Source organism: Oreochromis niloticus, linkage group LG7 (genome assembly GCF_001858045.2).
Source record: "Oreochromis niloticus isolate F11D_XX linkage group LG7, O_niloticus_UMD_NMBU, whole genome shotgun sequence".
NCBI classification, from domain to species: domain Eukaryota; kingdom Metazoa; phylum Chordata; class Actinopteri; order Cichliformes; family Cichlidae; genus Oreochromis; species Oreochromis niloticus.
Genome location: NC_031972.2, coordinates 29498537 through 29520486, shown reverse-complemented (window position 1 = coordinate 29520486; position 21950 = coordinate 29498537). Strand labels below are relative to the sequence as shown.

The following is a 21950-nucleotide window of genomic DNA, read 5'->3' as shown; positions in this document are numbered from 1 at the left end:
CTGACATTTAAAACGTTCCAAATTATTCACCTGTGATGATTTCTAATTTACTTTTTTTACTTTTTCTAGTGTATCCAATGTGCTGTGTGATAGAAATGAGCCTTTTATTATCCTTGTATTTAGGTGTGACCGTGCACTTATCCGCCGGGGTGTACTCTGCACAGGTCGCCAGGTCCATCAGAGACTTAACATGGATAGAAAGACAGCTGCTGAGAGCATGACCAAAAAGTTGACTCTGTTCATCTGGACGTAGCTTTTTCAGTGGAAGAAACGCTTCGTCACTCATCCAAGTGACTTATTCACTCTCAGCTGACTGCAAGTTTCTCCAACCTTATAAACACATTTACATAATGACTAAAACTAGCATGACTAACGAACAATGGCAATGTTCGTTAGTCGTAACGAACATTTCTCCCACTGAAAACACTGTCCAGAGGATCAGGAATAACCCTTTTGTGATTTTCATACCCGGATGATTGAGCATGCATCAAGATACTCAGAGCATGGAGGTGTAGTGGTTAGCACTGTTGCCCCACAATAAGATAGTCCTGGGTTTCAATCATGTCTGGGGTCTCTCCGTGTGGCATTTACATCTTCTCTCCAGCTACTTCCTCCCACAGTCCAAACACACAGATGAATGTAGGTTAAGTTGATGGATGGATGGATGGATGGATAGATGGATGGATGGATATGTATAATGCAAGTTACTCTATATATTTTTTTCAGGAACACGTTGTTCTAAAAACAAGAGTCTGGAAAAAAATGGGGGAAAATGCCTCTCTTTCAATAACCATAATAATTCATTAAAATTGTCATAATAATTAATCCAGTTGTATGTTAATCATCAAAGAGTAGTAAACAGTTACCAACTAAAGTGAAAAATTTAATATTTTAATTTCAGCTTTAATTAACATTTTCAAAAAGAATACTTGTGTGCTGAGCCTTCTTTTAATCTTTGTGAGACATTTGGGAAGTCACTCCACCTCAGCCTTCTAAGTTATCTAAGCTTATGGGATTTCATCATCTGCTTAATTGCTTACCCTAATTTGCTTTGCTGGCACTGTCACAGCCCCATTGTACTGTTATCAAATCACTGGGCACTGTAATTAACTTTACATTGTAACCACCACCTCTGTAACTGGTGCAGGCCAACTGTTAAATGGTCTTCATTGTATTTTTTTTCTGTTCTTGCAGAATGAGTATACATGTCCACGCCCCCTACCCGGTGCCTGGTTGGGAGATTTGCCTACCATCCATTAACCCTCAAAAGGACTGCTTTCGGATGATGCAGCAAACCACAGAGACGCAAGGAGATAGACATATGCAGAGAACCCACCAGGATCCTACTCCCATAGTTCACATTTAAGGACACTTTAAAATGGCATTCCACGCTAACAAAGGCAACCACGGACCAACACAAGGAGATACTACTGTCTTTTTTTTTTCTTAAAATTTTCTAATGTCTTTTTTTGGCCTGTGGTCTTTGGTCATTGGCTTTGCTGCGTTCCATCACATCGCTTCATCACTACACAGATACTGACACTGATGATTGTGAACATACAATCTTACTGTATGTTGTACAGTAGACCTTTTGATGAAAACTCATGAGAACTAACTGGATGATTATGAACAACACCCGAGCTTATTGTATAGATATTAACAGCTTATTGTCTCCATGAGGACAACGAGGCACTGTACAAATTCAAGAGGCTTTAAAAAGTGTAAACCGAGCAATGAGTCGTCAATGAAAATGCACTGAACAAGTAACGGTGATTGCTCTGTTAACTAATCTGTGTATAATTTAAAGTGGGCTTGCATATTTTGTTTCCATATGAAGCATCATTCTGTCATTTTTCACTTTTTTACTTTTTTTTTTTTTAAGAAAGACTATTCAAAGGCTATGATGTAAATGTGCCTCACTGGAGCAGAAAATTTATGGAACGAGTCACTGAGTTTTTAAGCACCTGTCAGTAAAGAGGAAGTCTGTCGTCTTCTGTCGGTGGAAATTAAGTAAGCAGCTGGAATCTCCATTTGAAGCTTGTGGAAAATTGCCTGAAGAAAGCAAACTATTCCCCAGCCAGTAACATTTGGTGAAGATGTTTGTTTATTTGCTTTTTTTAAATTATTTTTTTAAGTTGTCATTAATTGCAATCAAACTTCGACTGTCTTGTACGATTTGGAGGACAGCAAGGGCAATCAAAAGCAAATGAGGGGATAAAAGAAAAAAAAAAGGTCCTATCAAGGATAAAATGTGATTTTCTGAAATTATAATGTCGTTAACGTTGTACTTTATATATATAAATATATATATGTGTTTCTGCCGTTTTCATTGACAAATACCAAAGAGCCAAATGGATACTTCTTGGCTTTTGGCTCTCCCAAACAAGGGCCCTAACAGATCCAGGAATGGTTCTTCTAAATGAAATAACCCCCCCTTCCCCCAAAAGATCTTAAACTAGCCTCAACACCCCTGACGTACAGCAGTGCTCCATTACTGAATCGGCTTTTCTCATGTGTATAATGTGTATGTCTTTGTGGAAAAAAAAAAAAATCTTACAATTACAGTCTTCATAAGGAAGATAACTCTGAGCACTGCTTTACATTGTATGACTTTTGTTTAATACATGCTTCACTTTCCTTAAGATAATCAGCCCGCCTCTCTCCTCAAAGGAGATTGCAGATGTTGCTGTGTGTAGTTCCTGCGTGTGCTTGTGTTTCATTCGTTTTGAGTTTGACACACCGAGTTTTGGATTGTTTGTTTTGGACCTTTCGACATAACCTTTCTACGGCAGAAAATGATAATTTTCTATTGTAAATTTCTGTCCCTCCTCCCTTGAATTTGTTGATATTTAGTAAGCAGCTGTATTCTTTATTCACTTTCGACAGTATGTTTTATAAAGAAAATAATGACTTTATTGGTGAGCAATATGAATTGGTTCAATTAAAATATTCATTAATCATTTTTCTTGGGTTGGCATGCACTGGAATTTAATAAGCTTGTACTTGTTTCATGTCTCCATTCACACATGGTGAAATCTGTCTGATTCCCCACAGATCCCGAGTGTCGATGCTGTCACACCAACATTAGCCTCATTAATTTAGAGAGCAGAACATTGATCTCTGTTTGACCATTCTGTTCAAGGTGATGCTGCCGGCCTCACCATGCCTCTAATTATGCTTCCTGTGTAATGTGCTGCGTATCTCAAGAGGGGGGCCCTGCTTAGTGAATTTGCTCCACGTTTGCTGCGCTTGGAACATGTCAGGCTGTCAGCTCAGAGGTCCAGATGGCCAATCTGTCCGGCAGTCCCTGTGGTATTTTCACATACTCTTCTCTACCTTTATCCCCCTGCAACTCCCCCTCGCTCACACTTTCTTCCTCCTTGTTGGGTGCCCGTACTTGAGTTGTTTTTAGTTTCTTTACATTATTATGACATACAAGGCCAATCCTATGCATCTCAGTCTCACTCTTAATCCTTGCTTCCCCTCCATCTGCCTCAAAGCGTCAGTGGACTCAAATTTATCAAAGGAGATTTATTCCTGATACTATCTAGCTATACGGATTATAAAACTCGTTGCAAATAAGTTCTGTTTGAAATGGGTAAAACAAAAAGATTAACACCATATACTTCAATAATGTAGGTTTCATTTCTGGGCTGTTCCATTCGAGTGCAGTAGCTTCACAGAGCTGATGAAGTCAGCAGCTCATGTGTCAAAGTTGTGAAATTTCCAAATACAGTGGGAGTGAATGGAAGTGTGAGTGGTTCATTAATCAGCTATTTATTGACAGCGCACAGTAGAGACAGACAGGAAACACGCAGAGAGACGGGGGTCGGCCTGCATCCAACAGTTAATATTTGTATCGATCAATGCCCCAGTTGTGTGTTTGATTAATTAATAGAATGATCTAGTCCAAAAAAGAAAATGGCACGATAGAGGAACCCTTCCAGCAAATGTGTTGTGAAGTTCAGGAGCACAAAAAAAAGATATTCAATTTGCAGTTATAGAAAATACAAATGCAAAATCTGAGACTCGGCAACGGTCGGCTTTGTTTGCAATTATAGACTTCCACAATGATGTCTGAAAACATTTAAATAGCATTTATCAGGCACCAATGGTAAACATTTACCAGAATCAAAAAAGGGTTGCAATTTAACGTCCTTGCCATTTGTATTTTTAGAAACTCTAGACTAGGATTATTTAATTTTAGAGAACCATTGCTTTGAATGGCCTCTTCTTCTCTATTGTGTATTATACATTTCTGTGTTTGGTCATATTTTCTATATTTCTCTGTCCCCTTCCTTCTCTTTTTTTCCCCCTGTCTATCTGTTTTATTCGCCACTGTTCTCTATGATCTCTGTAACTCAGTCTCCGTCTCCGGCGCTGCATGTGCAGTGGCAGCACAGACAGGGCTGTATGCCTGAGAGCAGACACCATGCATAATTCATGTGATTTGGGCTCCCTGTTGACCCGAGTCCAAACAGTTGGCAGTCTATAACACTTGCACAGAAAGGCCCCAGGAAGAAGATGTTAAACTATGAGGAAAATACACTGATGCAAGATTCATCAAGCCAATCCCATGACATCGTAAACAACGTAACATTCAGACATCGTCGCTGTCATCTCAGGATATGACAGAATAGCTTAAAGTATCTGAAAAACCTTTGAAGCAGATGCAGTCACATACACTGCAAGTAGGACAATGGATCATATGGAGAATTTAAAAATATGACATTACTCTAAGAATTTATGATAGCTTAAGAGATCTCAGATTCTATGACAAATGAAAGAACGAAACTGAGAACGTATGTAACGGCAAATTTTAAGAAGAAAGGAGACAAAAATAATGAGAGACCCTGTTGAGCCTTGATCTATAGTGTTTTCATCCATTGGAGGGCTTCCAATTGGAAAAGAGATATGAGAAAACATTCTTTTTTTCCCTTCCCTGCTCTTGGTCGTCACTTCAAACAAATGTGCCACTAATAAATTTGCCTAGCCTCAACCTGACTCACAACCGAATCATTCTTTTTTATGTAAGGCATGTTAATTTGATGTGACACTGTAATCTGAAGTTTTATTCAGACAGTAGGATTTTTTTTTTTAATGTTAAAATAGCACTGTGTCTGCTTCTCTAGGAATGACTCCTAATCACTCATAACCTCATATAATCTCCAACTTGGAGCACAGCTCACCAGGTGGCTTTCACTTTAATTACGACTGCTGGAGCTATTAGTCAGCGACTGCCTGAGAGAAGTGAGTTAGAAGCTAAAATATCGAACTCCTTCAGTGAACGAATGGCAAATCTTTATGTAAGCACCAGTCACATCACTGCTTTCGCAACACACCAGGAGTGGCGTTCAACAGATCATCTGCTTAAGCCATCTGCTCCTTGCTGGGGGACTGCAGGGTTCTCGTTGAGATCATCTTCAGTCGTTGCCAACTGCTGGTCTGGTATTTTCACATGCTTCCATCTCCTGTCTTTTTTCTTTTTTGGGGGGGAAACACCATATACCATGACCATGTATGACTGATCCTTTAAAAGACATAACTGAGCACTTATTGAAATACACCTCTTTACATTACAAGACATCTCTTTACATGATGTCTTTTTAGAGCAATTCCACAATTAACCAATGTCAAGAAAATGATGCATCTCAATTAGCCATATCTCATACAATGTGAAGTTAATGTGTGCTATTTTTACATCAACACATTATATGGTATGTGTATCTGTGGGGCATCATTGAAAAGCCACGCCTCAACAAAGCATCTCCACCCACTGCAGGGAAAAACATAATGAGCTGGAATGAATAATTTTAAACCGAATAATTCACACAACATGTACCAGAAAGCTAAGATACATCAGGAGCTGATAATAATCATCTCATGGGTATAAAAATCTACAATCTTTGTCTTGGAGCACTAAGCCACTTTTTTATGAAGTGCCATGTAGCGTTTGCAAGAAGCAAATCACCATAAAGTACCTGAACTTAAGGTTACCTATGAATGCAACTGGACTGAGGAGCAAAGTTTACACAGTTTAAAAGAAGCTCAGCAGTTTAGATGGATTTATCAAAACAGGCTTCCCTATGACCACATTTCAGATAAAATATGTTGCTAATGTTTACCTGACTATGAAATGTGCAGAGAAAATGTGAAGAGGACAACCTCCTGTACACAGGGATTTTCCCAACAAAGCCAATTGTACAGGCAAACAATTATGTGCAAGACAGCAGTAGACTTTACATTCTGCCAGCATATGAGCTACTGCTAAGCCAAGAGGAAACAATAACCTGCAAAATCAATGTATCCCATAATATTCATGCACAAGCACAATAAACCACAATAAAACCATCATGGTGGAGCTGCCAGACAGTGCCATACAGAAAATTTAGGTCATCCACAATAAATATTAAACTCATTATCAATAAAAATGCAAAAGCAGCACCTGAAATGAGTTCAACATTTGTGCAGAAATTAATACCCAGGTCACAAAGGACATCAACCCACTATAAAAATTTACTTATTTTTTTTATTTTTTATTTTTGCTAACTGTAGCTTGCGGCATCTAAGGTGATAATACACCCTTCTTTGGGAAAACCAAGGTGTTGACAACAGCAGGGAAAGACAAAAGAGTATGGCAACTGATATGACTAACCACCCCCTGAGGAGTACCCTGTTTCTTTTTCCTCCTCTAAGCTGTTTTGTTTGTTCACTTTGTTAGCAGGCTAGGCAGCTTAATAACGGAATTAAGAGTGTTATGTTGGAAGATGCTACAGCAAATTTAAGCCTGCACAGCAGAGCAAAGCAGTGCTTTTAGTTTACCTGTGGACATGGGTGCTTGAGATTACCATGCACACTGGCCACACATTTTGTTAAGTGGTGTTTCTGGACAGTTTACTACACTGCGCGTGCTCGATGACATTATTGATGTTCTCCAGAGTGATGGATGTCTGGAGTATTTCTCCAAAACAAAGGGGTTTAAATGTTGACTCAATTAAAAGGACAAAGTTACTTTAGGGAGGCTGGGTATTTGAAATGAGACTGGAATTCAAATATGCCTAAAAACACATGGATACAACCTTGCATATTATTTGTTCCATGAAACTAACCACATAGTTGTGGTAGTTATGTCCAAATTAAATCAAGTTTACCAGTAATCAAAGATGAAAACAATAATCAAAATCTTGTAAAATAAATGAACTAAATACCGTGATAAGATTCACAGTCATGACTTGCATGAAGATGCTTAAGAATAAAATGAGGGGTTTTTTTAGATTTTATTCAGTGAGAGCTCTTCAAAAGTCTAGGGTTTGCAACTTCAAAAGCTGAGCTCTCTGTGGAAACACTAAGAGACTTATATGGGCTGACCTAAAAGGTCAAGGCCTTCTAGTCCATTCAAAGCTTGCAAAACAAGCAGGAGAAGCCCTTTAGCCAATTCTGAGTTGAACTGAAAGCCAGCAATGAGGATGAAGCACAAGGATAAGGACCTGCCAGTTCCTTGAACAGAAAGCAGATAAGCAGCATTTATACATAAGTCAGTACCCCAATCAGTCACATCGGTTAACTCCCATAAACAAAACTGTATATACAATCTATCGTATATTACTCTCAAGTGACTGCAGTAATAATGGGCAACACAGTGGTTAATTGTTAGAACAACCATATGTAATCAGTCTCAAGGAAAGCTGAGCAAAAAAGCTTTGATTAGTAGTTAGCATGAGCCCAGATAGCTAACTGTTATGCACTTTCACATAAAAAAGATGATTGATCATCACAATGATCAACTTCTCAATTTTGATTCGGAATAAATTAGATGTTTGAATGCCCTTGAATGAATAGCAGCAGAGTTGGGAAGTAATAAAGTACAAATACTAAATCTCTATACTTCAGTAGAATTTTAAAGTATCTGTATTTTACTTTTTAATTTCAATCCCTAAAAACAGAGTAAAAATAACGAGAGTAAAACTTGTTTAAGTGGCATGTAATTTTAAATGCAGCATTTTAAACAGCTCAACAAATATGCACAAACACAAAACTGCCACACAATGTCTGCTAGCTAAAGGTATAACTGCTTAATTTCCCAGGGAGAGAAAAGAATTAACTTCACTCACAGATGACAGAAGATGTAAGAAAGACAGGACAGGAGAATAAGAAGAGAGATTTTTGTCAAAGGAAGGGTCTGCTCGGTGACATTCATTAAATTTGAAAATTAAATCTTACATTTAATGTTCTAATTCATTCTAGGGGTTTGGAGATCAGCCTTGATAGCTCATGAAACATCTGGTTATGTCTTATTGAATTCAGTTGGCTAAAATCACAGAGAGCAATGTATCTCAGCATGTAGGCAAGAGTGAACAGAGCTTTGTTGTTTTTCCTTTAAAATAGTTTGATTGGTTTGTTTCTGCCTGTGTTCTACATAATACATGTTCATGGCGTTTGAGTTCATTAAAATTTAACTTAAAGTTTGCATTCTGTTATATTAATATTTTTTTTATTATGATGTTAATATGAAAGATGAGGGTTCAGTTAAATTTGTAAAAAAAATTAAAAAGAAAAAAAAAAGAAAAAAAAAAGAATAAATAGGTGCCAGCACAGCTTTCTGCATCAGATGAAGTATTTGTTGAACTTTTAGAGCAACCTGACAGTAATAAATACAGTAGTCCAGCCTAGAATTATTAAATGCATAAACTAGTTTTTCAGTATCACTCTGATTCAGAATTTTTCTAATTATAGAAATATTGCGCAAATGCAAGAAAGCAGTCCTACATATTTGTTTATCAAGCACACTGAGACACATATCATGGTGAAAAAAGCCTTAAAGATCTCTCATAGTGTCATGGGAGGCCAAGGCAAAGCTATCCAGTGTAAGTATCTGGTTAGGCACCATGTTTCTAAGAATTTTAGGGGAGCACTGGGGCCTTGATGTCTTTAAGATATTCCTCTAGTTTAACTAATTAGTGTGTGTCATCTGGCTTTCTAGATAGATAAAGCTGGCTGTCATCTGCATAGCAATGAAATTTTATGTGATGTCTTCTAATAATACTGGCCAAGGGAAGCATGTATAATGTAAATGTTCCCAGCAAAGAGCCCTGTGGAACTCCATAATTAACCTTAGTGTGTGAAAAAACTCCTCATGAACAAATTGGAGTCTGTTAGATAGATATGATTTAAACCACCGCAGTGCAATACCTTTAATGCATACAGCATGTTCTAAGCACAAAAATCAAAACAAAGGTCATCCATAATCTTAACTTATGTTGTTTCTGTATTTTGATGAATTCTGAATCCTGACTGAGACTCTTCAAATAAACTAATCCTCTGCAACTGATCATTTGGATTTTTACAACTAGTTTTCAAGAATTAGACATAAAATTCTAAAATTGGGAATATGGGAACAGGGATTGGCCTATAATTACCTGTAACAGCTGAGATTGATCATATTTAAGATCAAAGTATTAATTAATGGTAGGAATTCTTTGACCAGTATTGTAGGAATGGGGTCTAATACACCCCATGGTTTGGAGTATTTAGATCAGATTGGCTGGAACCTCCACTGGTACTTGAATAATTAAGCTAGTCGCCGTAAGCAGCACAAGCAAACTCAAGAGATAGATCTGTTATTCACTTTGGTAATCCGTGAACCTTAATCTTAAATAACTGCAACCTGAAGAACTTGTTTTAAACAAAGACAAAAGGCCAATATGATAATTCAGTTTGTAGGACATATTCTTAACAAAAAAGAAGTAAAATAATTACAAAAAACATACAAAAGGGAAAAAAAAAGATTTATCACTACTTTGTATAATTTCACACTTGAAGACTCAACTGAAGATTACATTAACAGAAAAAAAAATGTAATGGTGACATCTAGCACATTTTTAAAGCCAACAGAGATTTTTGTTTTAAATCTCACATTCACTACCTGATATTATGTCCCACCACTGTGCAATGTCACCCAGGGGATTTATACAATTGATTATCTGCTAAAATGTGCAGCTTTAAGAGAGCTGGGTATTTTCCACATAGCAATGATGTTCCCAAACACACTGGGATCAATGAGATGTGTCTCCTGAGGGAAGGATATTAAGCATAAATGCAGCCAAAGATCGAATCCTATGAATGAGAGAGAGCATAATTGTAGAGCTGCACCTACTTCCTATTTTATGAGTTAGGCTAAAAGAATTTCATGTATTTGAGATGAAAAAATGGACTGAGTGGACCCTATGAAGAGACAGCCTCGGTCAGTCTTTGACACATCAGACTAAAGAGTATTAGAAATAAGAACCAAAATAAAAACACACTACTGTGCAAACTTTTTAGCTACCACACCAATAATTTCTTTATATTTTGCTAGTAAAGTGAAGTAAAATAAGAGCACAGATCTACTGACACATGTGCAAACATACATGGAAATAAAGCATATGTCAAAACAGAGCTTGTGCAACTCTAAAAACATTGAAAGTCCATGTTCTATATGCCTTCCTTTATTCTTCTTTGTTAGAGAAGAGCTCTGTTAGAAGTTTTCTAAATAGTCTTCAGGAACAAATATTCTGAGTTTCTTAAAAGACAAAGTTCTTCTCTCGTTATCGTCTGCTTTTGGTTCTGTTCAGTGTCAAGATGAACAAAAATTGCTTCAAGAATGTTAAGGCATGAGCTCTGCGGAGCCCAATTCATAGTTTTCCATTATGTTTTGTTTTTTTCATGGATAGTGCAATGCCTTTTTGCTTTTTTGAATGACAAATGAAATGGGCTGGAAATGTTCTTTTTTTTCTCAGCAAAACATGCTTTTTTTGTTTTAATCAGTTTAAAATCCTTGTTATAAAAGCCAAATGACTCTAACAAATAAATATCCCCTCAAAAACTGTAACCATCTACTCTAGCATTTAATTTAGCATTCTGTCTTTTTCTTTAGGGTTGTAGGGACCCTATCTCACACACTTTGATACGTGGTAATCAGTTTTTCACAAGCCACACATGAATGCAAATGAATATGTTGCTGTTATATGTTTTTGCCTCACATTCTTTTCACACATTTCTCAAAGCAGCTTGAGACCACTCCCTACTGAATCACCCACCAACATATATAATAAAGTAAAAAATATTATTTATAGGTACCCTTACATCATGTCAATATGGTCCAAAATCTCAATTTTCAACACATTACTGAATCTAATCTGAGAAGAATTAACAAAAGGGGTCCAACTTGGTTCTAGCAAAGTGTCCTGTACCTAACAAAGTGATAAGTGCGTATATTAATTTAATTTGAAAAAGTACCAATTTGTGGTGAAACCTACATTTTACATCGTTTTGAAACATTTCTCATCATTTGTAAATGACTACAAAATCTCTCTTGTAGCTGAAAAAGTGCTAATTGGTATTGAACTTGATGTACCTTCTTAAGCTGTTGTTTATATTTGCAAAACAGAAGGAAACTGAAACTGAAACAGTGTACAAAACGGCGATGACTGCTTTGTGATTTCTCTGAGTGAACAACTACAGTACTCATCCATTTTTTTAAATTTCTGTATATATTTATATGAGAGTTAAATTAAATTTTATTGAATAAAAGGAGAAAGTAATACATCTCCATGTGTGGGACTTACATGTACCTAAGGATAGAACGTTGGATTTGTTAATGGGATTTCCCTAACAGGTGAAAATTAACGTGACAGGAAGTGGATGGGGCGCTTTGGCACAACACCGAAACACCGGCTAACTGAGACGACGGACTTGTAAAATGGTTTTCCTGTGACACAAAGTCTGCGCCAAATATAAAGGCATTCGCTGTAGCACATGAAGGAGGAGTTCCAGGCTGGAGCAAAAAAAGGGAAGAAAACCAAACATTTGTAATCGCGACCTCTGTCAGTTCAAGCTAATAGCTAAGCAATGTTTTCATTAGCGACAGGTGTTCCTTCCTCTCCACTCTCTCCTGCTGCTTTACGTCGAGCTCTATCAACTCTCCGATGATGATGGCAACAGCCATCAGTTATAATCAAGTCATTTTGAAGATTATGCCCTTGTTAAAGACAGGGGTGGGAACTAGATTTCATTATGAGGACAGATGGTAGCAAACGCTGTTCACCCTAATGGAGCATTCAAAGATCTCTTTCCTCGACTTTCACATAAGAAATAAGTTATGATTCAGTCTCACAGTGAACGTGATTTAATTCACAGAAGGCCAAGTTACTGCAGCTGGCCTTCGAGAGAACTTACCGCAAGTGCACTAATGAGTGGAGAGATGCTATCTTCACACGGCTTAACTGAGACTTTGTCCGCCTTCAGCTATTTCAAGGGTGAGTGAAGCTTATTTTTACCCGTTGGCATTATTGTGCTTCTGTTCTTCTGCGGCTTAATTTGTATATGGCTCACAAACACGGCGCTTGCCCGCTTTCTTGTTTAGTCCATGCTGTCACTGTCCGTGGTGCTAAATGTGCAGGCAGTGGGTGTTTTTATTTCTGTGCTGTGTCAGTATCTAATTTCCTTGTGTATTCATGAATGACGATTCATTCTGAATCCCCTTGAATGCTTGGCAGCACGGTCACTTCTTTTGGTCTAGCTGCATGGGTTGTTGTCTATACACCCAGTTGCTATTGCAGTCATTTTATGACTCGTAGTACAAATCTGCCTGTATATGCGACAGAAACGTTAGGTTGCTGGCTGTGTTTCAGCTGTGACTGGTTTAAGTGAAACTCGGGACAAAAGTCTCGGTTGATCTTTTGCAAGCGAGCAAAGACAAATAGCAAGAGATGGCACCAGACTGCCTCTCAGTGATCAGTGAGTGTTGGGAGATACTCATCAGGGGAGAAAGTAGGACTGATAAAAATCCTGTCAATCAAATATGTGCAATCAAGTGATAACGATTAAACATCTCTGTCTTGTAAGATTCTATTGCATGATTTATGTAAACAGTTATGTATAAAATAAATTGTCATCACATCGTTTTACTTTACTATGTTTTGAAGGATGCTTACCAGATTTCACACATCAGTGATAGTGTTACCACATGTCAGAGAAAAAGAAAAGTATATATCCAGGTAGCTCCAGATGGAAGTTGCTGAAGAATTCAAGTTGAAGAAATGAGCACTCCTGCTAGGGCTCTTTTGCCCAGTCTCCATTTTTATTTACTTATTTATTTTCTTAAGGCTCGTGAATTGATGATCCTTTGGCTGCTTTTAACATAAATGTATCTCTGACCAAATTGAGTTGGATTGTGAGCACCAGAGTTTGATGCACAAGCTGCATATATTTTGATCCTTTCTTTTTTTTGAACCCTCCGCCATGAGTCATTGTCAGACTCTGAGGAGTGAAATGTGTAATTGGCACAGCATATTTCTTATTACTGGTTTAAGGCGGAACATAAATATCAACGTCAAAGTCAGATGTCCTGTATGCCCATCATTTTCCTCCAGACTTTTTCTCCCTTCAAAGAAAAACAAAAACAAAGTTGGATGTTGGTATTTGGTACAAATTGGTGCTACAAAATCATCTTGTATACATTAAATTCTAAAGCGAACTGCCCTCTAACTTTGAAGTGAGTAAATTACAGCTGCTGAAGCAGCTGCATAAATGACTCATCAAGTTTTAAAAGGGCCTCAAAAATCATGATGTTTGTTGAATACGGAAAGTCTTCTCTGACAAATGGCAGTTGAGGCCACGAGGAAATCCTTGCAAGCATTAACTCAGTGGCTCTTAATAGGATATTTGCATAACAACAATAGAAAAGACAGGATAAACATAGTTGCCGGCATTGTGTCAACTAATTGCTCACGTGATGAATGCATTCTTTCTTCCAGTGTTGAATGATTGCATTAATGTTACACTTCTGTTCACAAGCCACTGCGTGTCTAAATAAATAATAATGACATCTATTTAAACTAGCTGAGCTCTGGTTTAGTCCTGTGAAAAGCGTTGTTTATGGCTACACACGCTGATTACACTGCACTGGAAAGTATGAATTTTTAACGTTGGTGCTATTGCCCAAAGGCAAACATCATGGCAAGTGATTTGGCAGGTGTTTAGAGGCTACAGTAATTACAGGAACATTACTTAGAGACTTTGCTGGAAATGTTATTTTGTTGTTTTTTCTTTGATATTGGATATAAAAAAAATAAAAAAAAAACACTCCACAGTGCAAAATCTCAAGAGATAGTAAAAAATGCTGAGCTACTAAGATTTAAAAAAAAAATGCTGAAATTTGTTTTTGGTTTTTAATTTATGTACTGTATTTTGGGTGTTTATCAACAAACGTCTTCCGGATTTTTCTCAAAACACAATATCGTGGCTTCAGTCTTCAGTCGTTTTTTTTAAATACAAAGGATTTATACTTCTGATGAACTATGCCATTGCCATCAGTGATGACTACAGCTTTAGGTTTTTGCATCTATGCTTCTGCACTTGTTAAACTTTAACATGGACACTGTATGCTGATGCTTGTTTTAAAAATCTGAGCCATTTTTGAGGCTCATGTTGCACTTCTGTTGCACGTATTCATTCATATTCATTCAACACAATAGTTTGGCCAACTTTTTTCTACTTAGTACTCATGATATTCCAATGGGAATGGGGATGGGAATGCATTTATCATTAAAATCAAGAACTGGATTTCAACTAATGATGGAAAAAATAGCAACTGACAAGGCAAGCTGCCATTCTCCCAGATGGTACATTACTGCATGTGTGCCTTGAGCTGGCGATGGCATATATCATAATAAGGTACCTCTGAGAGCAATGAGGAGTTCTAAAATAGTACAATTCACTACACTTTGCCTATTATTACAGACAACTCATAGAAAAATGTACATATGCATCTTTTTGCATTTTATACTGAATTTATTCAGAACTTTTCAGAACCATTGCACTGATTTCAGCTCATTTGACTCTCAACAAAAAATGGGTCAGTAATCAAATGCTACAAATAATCAAACATGTTCAGAAATGTTAGGACACTGGCCTTGATTCAGCCTGGGCTGGCTTAAGTGAAAGCAGGGAGAACAAGCAGTTGATTCAGTGCAAGCTAGTGATAACAAAGACAAATGGAAAGCCATGGCGCCAAAGGAGTCACAGACTACCATACAGTGATTAGTGGGCATTTGAGATTCTCTCTAGAGGAGACACTGGGAGTGACAAAAATCCTTTCAATCGACTGTGCAATCAAGTGATAGCGATTAAATCACCTTCTCTTGGATATGTCCATTGTATGACTGGTTCATCCATCTTACGCTCGTTCATCTTTTGATGGTTTTGTGAGTCAAAAAACATGCTTGTGGAATAGCTGCAAACCTTTCATCCAGATGTTATGGCTTTGTGTGAAACCTCAAAAGGCATACACTGTGCTTGATTTTCTCATGACAAACTGGTTTTAACTGCAGTGCAGACCTTTTTTTCCTCTTATTTATATAAATAGTTTCTTCGAGTTTTCTTAGGTATTTTTCCCAAAGTCTCTACCACATACATCTGTATTCACCAGTCACTTCATTAGTTACACCTTGCAAGCAAAAGAGGGTACATGTAAAAGTCCTGCATTCTGGTCCTAATGTCATAAGAACAACCTTATGACATTAGGGGGGGCGTGTTGTTGTTGTTGTTTTTGTAGTCACTGCTAGTGAAAATAATTTAGATTCCAGCAAAACCTTTAGCTTTTTACCCCTCAGCCATAAAAGGAGTAAAAAGGGGTATTGTTGTCACCTTTCCAGGCTGGCAGGCGGGCACTGTGGAAGTTTGTTAATGCAATAACTCGAGAACAAGACCATTCAAATTGATACCACAGGTGCAACTACTAAAAACCTTGGATGGAATTCCAATTTCAGTGGTCTGACCTCAAGATCAGAGGTCTGAGGTCAAGTTTTTTGAAAATCTTGTGAAAATCTTTGAAATTGATACCACTGGCTGCTGCCAATATATTTTTCATCTTGTTTTAAATTGTTTTTTTTATTTTTTTGTTTAAATGTACTCTTGGTTTACAGGGTTTTTGTGTTATCACAGCAGAAGTTTGTGTTTGATTGGTGAAAAGGCATTTGTGAAGTACTCTTTGATCTTTAATACTGTGTTTTGATGCTGAGCCAGCAGAAGAACAGCTCCTATTGTCAGTGTTGCTATAACCACAGATTTGCTTGTAGGCAGGTACACGAGTTTGGATGATGGTCTTTGCTTAGAAGCACTCTTGACATTTTGAATGCACTGCAATTCTTCCTGCTCCTCTGTGGTCAGAGTCATGTGGGACACTTCAGCCAGCACCTCCAGAGCAGCTCTCTGACCAGCTTGCACCGCTCCATCCATGTATCCACACCACTGGGTGGCTGTCTCTGTTCCTGCCCAATGTATCCTGTAAATCAAGAAATTTAGTGAGTCATATACGAATACACACAAAGTTCGGTGTTCCCTTGCCCTTGTAAATACATGATAGTAATGTATTTATGATGTCTTAAGAAATAATAATACATATGATGGTGTTGACTGATAAGATTTCCTCTCACAAACAGATACCGTTTAAGATTCACCCATAAAACGAATCTCTGCTGGCTTAGATGGTCTATGTCTCTGTGCACTGAAATCTCCCACTAACAAATTAGATTAGGTCTGTTCAGCGCTGTAGGGCTTGCTGCCTGGAAAAGCACAGTAACGATGTTGCCCCTCATCCACCTCTTCTGCTCCATGTAATGACAACACGGCCAAGAATGTCTTATAAATCTTACAAATTACTGCCCATGGTATCCAGCTTTATTGTCAACATCAGTCCGCATCATGTGCTTCGGATTTGAACATATTGCTGTCAAAGTAAGCTTCAGCCAGACTGCGCAGACTGCAGGGCTATGTCACTGGTAAGAGTCTATCATTGTGGGTTTCTCAAAAGAAGTGCTGTCTTGTTGTTGATCTAATGAAAGAAATCTGGAAAGCAAACGCTGGTCATAGACTATAGAGATACCATGGCAATGTATGTAGCTGCTTTCATCTGGTGATCCCAAAGACACAGGAGACAAAAGCTCTGTTAAATAGGGGTGGGTTTTGATTATCGATTTATCGATTAAAATCGATTTTAGCTTGAATAAAGCGGTATCGATTCATTAAGATCCTGAATCGATTTTTAAATATACATGTATTTTGTCAGAAATGCCAGAATCTCAGGTTCAACCTCACAAAACTATTTCAACAACCACCAAACAGCTAGACAGCAAATGAGAGCAGGTAAATGGCTTCTGCAAAAAGACATTAGCGCAAAGCGCGGACCCGACGCATCAGTATCAGTGAGATGTGGGTTTTCTCACGCCTTCTCAGCTAAAAGCCGACAGCTCAAAGATTCTGATGCATCGGATCCGCGCTTTGTGTTTACGCCTTTTTTTTTGCACTTGAGTCTGAAGCTGCAGGTTTCATCACTCTCCAACCAAAATTGACTGAACCAGCAGCAAAAGAAGATCCAAACTAAGCTTCACATTTCGCTTCCCATAAACATCGTCATGAATTCCCTCCTACTTTTGCTGTTTTGCTTCCACCACAATAAAATCACACTTTGTAGGGCTCTCTCTCCCTCTCTGTGTACTTTAAGAACAGTTTCCCATCTAAAAATCTCAATTTTTTGCATTATTCGCTTGCTTATTACCCACTAGTCTACCGTGTGTACAGCGCTGTCGGCCGCTGTTTTTTTTTTGTTTTTTAATGACTTCTGACAAGAAAGCCTCACTTCTGCTGTTCAATACCAAAGAAATGTAAACTTTTTTTAAATTATGACAAACTGCAAAACGCTTAGCTGTGTCTCTAATAAAACCTCTGTAACTTTGCTCTGCTTCACTTCAGCAGCATCAGGTAATGTTCATATGTCGATTGATGGTCTTCTTCTGTTTTTGTTCTACTGCAGAATATTTTTAAGGCTATCTACTATAAAAAGCCAGGCCAGGAAAATCTCCTTCATGTTTTTCTGTGTTTTATCCTCAGTTACTTTGACACAAAGGCAACTGCTGTGATGCTTACAACTCTGATGAAGTCTCACAAGTGTCAGTATAATATTTCTGACTGTCTGAGGCAAAATTTCCATAATTTGAATCGAATCGAATCGTAATCGTGGATCAAATCGAATCGGGACCTTGCAACTCGGAATCGAATTGATTCTAGAAATCAGTGACGATACTCAGCCCTACTGTTAAACCAGTGCATGCATTACTATCCCTTATCATCAGCTACATTATGCAAAGAGGCCACTATCCACCCTCTGCCATTGATACTTTAGCATCAGGTTAGCTATTTTTTTCAAAGATCCAATCAAATAGCTATAGAAGTAAGAGGTAGGATAGTATTGAAGAACTGTCTGCAGTACTGTTTCTGTCTGGAAGGTCTGGAAAACCAAACATGAGCCCCTAAACAAACATAATAACATGTAACGCTTCCTGGTCTGACCCCGTAATTGAGATTCTGCAGAAACTAAACATGCAATGCAGATTGGGACGGGTGTCATGGCTAGTTGCTTTTGGATGATAGTCTATCTGCTGTGCTTAGCAGAGTCAATTGTTTCTATTTTTTCGAGAGGTAATTTTTGTCCTTTTTTTTTTTTCTTTTTTTTTTTTTAACTGAATTGTGCACCTCCTTGAGAATTTATTTCAGTAAATAATTACGTCTAAAGAGTGCTTACAGCATTGGCTGACTCGAATTAGCAGTTTTTACTTGGGCCATTTTGTACATACTGTTGTTTTTCACCAGAAGAGGTAGTGACAAAATGACTATTAAGGCATCTACAATCATTTCTATCTGCTTGGTTCTTAAATGCAACAATAATTTTTAGTCATAATTACGATCAACAACTGCACACTAATCATTTGATACCAGTTAGGATCATAAATATATGGGCAGTCAAACTTTCATAATTTTGCCTCTGCATGTCTTTACAGTAGATTTTAGCTCATAGAATCAAAATGTGACTGAAGTGCAGGATTTCAGAGGGGTTAACAAAAGCATTGCATCCATTGTTTGGGAATTACAGCTATGTAATATATACTACATATACATTACATAGATATTTTCAGAGGTACAAAAGTAATTGGACAATGATTGTTTCTAATAACTGGGTGAAAATCCACTAAAGTCAAAGACTGTCTAGAACCCATCGGGAACACCAAATGCCGTGTTTCCTTCCTTGATATTCTCTGTCAGGCCTTTACTGTAGCTGTCTTCAGTTTCTGCTTGTTTGTGGGCATCTCTGACTTCAGTTTTGTCTTTGATATGTGGAAAACATGCTATGTCAGATTGAGATCAGGTTTTTGACTTGGTTGTTGGTTGTACTATGCTTTGGGTCATTATCTGAGCACAGCGGAGAGTGTAGCTGTCAACACATCAAATTTCATCCTTCTACTTCTATCAGCAGTTAAAACATCAATAAATACTAGTGCCAGTGGCTGCTTTCCTGTTCTTGACTGTAACCAGTAGTTTGTACCTTGTTGCAAACTCTCTGTGTTTATATTTATGAATATAAATATAAATGTCTTGGTGATACAGGTTGACGAAGACGAGCAAGAGTTCTCAATGTGGCTAAATTTTGTAAAGGCATTTTTATTAACCAAGGAAATTATTCCACATTTTCGGTGAGCAACCAAAAGTAAGTTCAACACTAATTAATAATTCTTGAAATAACAAAGGACCAGGCCTTGTCTGGCTGTGAAATTCTTTGTCAGTCAATTGTCAAATTATTATTGAGCGCTTGTGGGGCTATTTACAAAACTGGCTCTAATTATGCAATATTTGTATTGAATGCCTTAAATTAAAAGTAAAAAAAAAAGCTTGCACTTGAATCACATCCTGATTCAGTTAAAATCCACTGTGGTGTTGTATAGAGGCAAAACTATAAAAACTGTATCATTGTCCAAATATTTATGGACATATCTGTAAATTATCCACCTGTTTGCTGATATATAGGTAAAATTGGACATATCCCTTATCTTATTGCCTCCCTGTGTCTGTTAGCTTGTATGTTTAGTCCCAAATAGGTGATTATGTATTTTTTTGCCAGCAGTTTCTTTGATGTTTGCGTTTGCTCTAATTGAAGACTCTGAACACCTTAAACAGATGATGGTTAATTTGATTTTTTTTTTAAACATAGATTCCAGTAAGACTGAGCATTAACACCAATAAAATGTAGGATAATTTTTGCTTTCACTGGACAAATCCCCTTTTTGAGGATGGTAAAGATAAAAATAGAAATTGTGGAGATTTCTAGCTTTTTATTCACAGCTTTCTACACTGTAGGTACTTCTACATACTATCAGATATGATGAGGGGTTTTTTTTTTATGTGGATGAATTTTTTTCTTTGGGATATAATATGTTTTTGCACCACGTTTTGGTGACCTGATGGAGTCACTCACAGCCTCTCCAGGTTAAAAAGAGAGCATCTTCCAGGTGGTTCAAGTGCCCTACAGCAAGTAAGTGTGCTTCAAGTCCATTATGTAGTAATTGTTGTCCTATTATTTTGTATTATCTATGAAAAAAAGTCTATTTGCCTCCTCAGTGGTAGTGAATGACTTGCGGTCAGATGTGAGTTATCTAAGGTTTCCTATGGCAACCATGCATTTAATTTGGTACATATGATTGCTTATGTTGTTCTCATACATTATTTTTTTTTTTTTTGTATGTGTGGTTACCAACAAAAAGGAAAAAACGTATTCCACAATGAGACGTATCAGACTGCCAGACTAACTCAGTTTTGATACTTAGAAGCTTAGAAGATATTGCTTACACTACCACAATGATTGTGTACACTTACATGTTCAGGCTCATCAAATGCATTTTAATACTGAATAAAATAAAATAAATAAACAAATAACATATGTATTAACTTACAAAGGGGCATGCAGTTTTTTTCCCTTGATAATGAAACAAAAAAACCCAAAACAAATCCAAGCGTACATTTTTTTTGTATTTACCTCACCAGAGAACTTCAATCTATACACCTAAAAACCACAAACCAGGCGAGAAATTTGGGTGTAGTGATGGATGCAGACCTAAACTTAGAAAAACACATTAAGACAATAACAAAATCAGCTTACTATCACCTCAAGAATATTTCAAGGATAAAAGATCTGATGTCTCAACAGGACCTGGAAAAACTAGTCCATGCATTCATCTTTAGTAGGCTTGATTACTGTAACAGCATCTTTACAGGTCTACCTAAAAAAATCAGTCAGACAACTACAGCTCATTCAGAACTCTGCTGCTAGAGTCCTCACTAAGACCAAAAAAGTGGACCACATCAGTCCAGCTCTGAGGTCTTTACACTGGCTGCCTGTCCGTCAGAGGATAGACTGATGTTCTGATGCTGGTCTATAAAGCTCTGAATGGTTTAGGACCGAAATACATCAGTGACCTCCTGACCCAGTATGAACCTTCCAGATCCCTCAGGTCATCTGGATCCGGTCTGTTATCACTCCCCAGAGTCAGAACCAGACACGGAGAAGCTGCATTCAGCTTTTATGCTCCTTATATCTGGAACAAACTCCCAGAAAGCCTCAGATCAGCTGAAACACTCAGTTTATTTAAATCCAGGTTGAAGACTCACCTATTCTCAGCTGCATTTGAATAAACCACCAAATCCACACTTAAGTTTAAATTTCAAAACCTACTTTTTAACTACTGATTTTATCTACTGTTCTGATTTTATCTACTGTTTTGATATTTGATTTTATATACTGTTTTGTTTGTTTGTTTGTTTGTTTGTTTGCTTGTTTTAATCAAATTTAAATCATGCTTTTTATTTGTTTTTGTTTTTAATGTCTCTGTAAAGCACTTTGAATCACCTTGTTGTTGAATTGTGCTATATAAATAAACTTGCCTTGCCTTGCCTTTACCTGAGTTACCTTTATCTAATATTAAAATCTGTTTGATCTGAAGCATGTAAATATGACAAATATGCAAAAAAAATAGGAATAATGATACTGGAGCAATAGATAACGACAGCTGTGCATGGTGGCTGCATGC

At 37.4% G+C, this 21950-nt stretch overlaps 3 protein-coding genes across 4 annotated transcripts in view; 2 read left to right on the top strand and 1 right to left on the bottom strand.

Moving 5' to 3' along the window:
- The window catches only part of lrrtm4l1 (leucine rich repeat transmembrane neuronal 4 like 1), a 59912-nt gene extending 56950 nt beyond the window's left edge, over positions 1-2962 (top strand). For both annotated transcript variants that reach the window (XM_013268468.2, XM_005470397.4), the window contains exon 3: positions 1195-2962. Coding sequence is in view for 1 of the 2 variants with exons in the window: in XM_005470397.4 (XP_005470454.1) it covers positions 1195-1260 (66 nt within the window). In the remaining variant the exon portion in view is untranslated. The remainder of the gene's footprint in view (positions 1-1194) is intronic.
- A 2190-nt stretch (positions 2963-5152) lies between these two features.
- The window catches only part of vsig8a (V-set and immunoglobulin domain containing 8a), a 74345-nt gene continuing 57547 nt past the window's right edge, over positions 5153-21950 (top strand). Inside the window, exon 1 of the mRNA XM_005470395.4 lies at positions 5153-12293. Within this exon, the coding sequence (XP_005470452.1) occupies positions 12137-12293 (157 nt within the window). The 5' untranslated portion in view covers positions 5153-12136. The remainder of the gene's footprint in view (positions 12294-21950) is intronic.
- si:ch211-127i16.2 (probable flavin-containing monoamine oxidase A) overlaps positions 14956-21950 on the bottom strand; it is a 40285-nt gene continuing 33290 nt past the window's right edge. Inside the window, exon 12 of the mRNA XM_003440238.4 lies at positions 14956-16321. Coding sequence (XP_003440286.1) covers positions 15976-16321 — 346 coding nt within the window. The 3' untranslated portion in view covers positions 14956-15975. The remainder of the gene's footprint in view (positions 16322-21950) is intronic.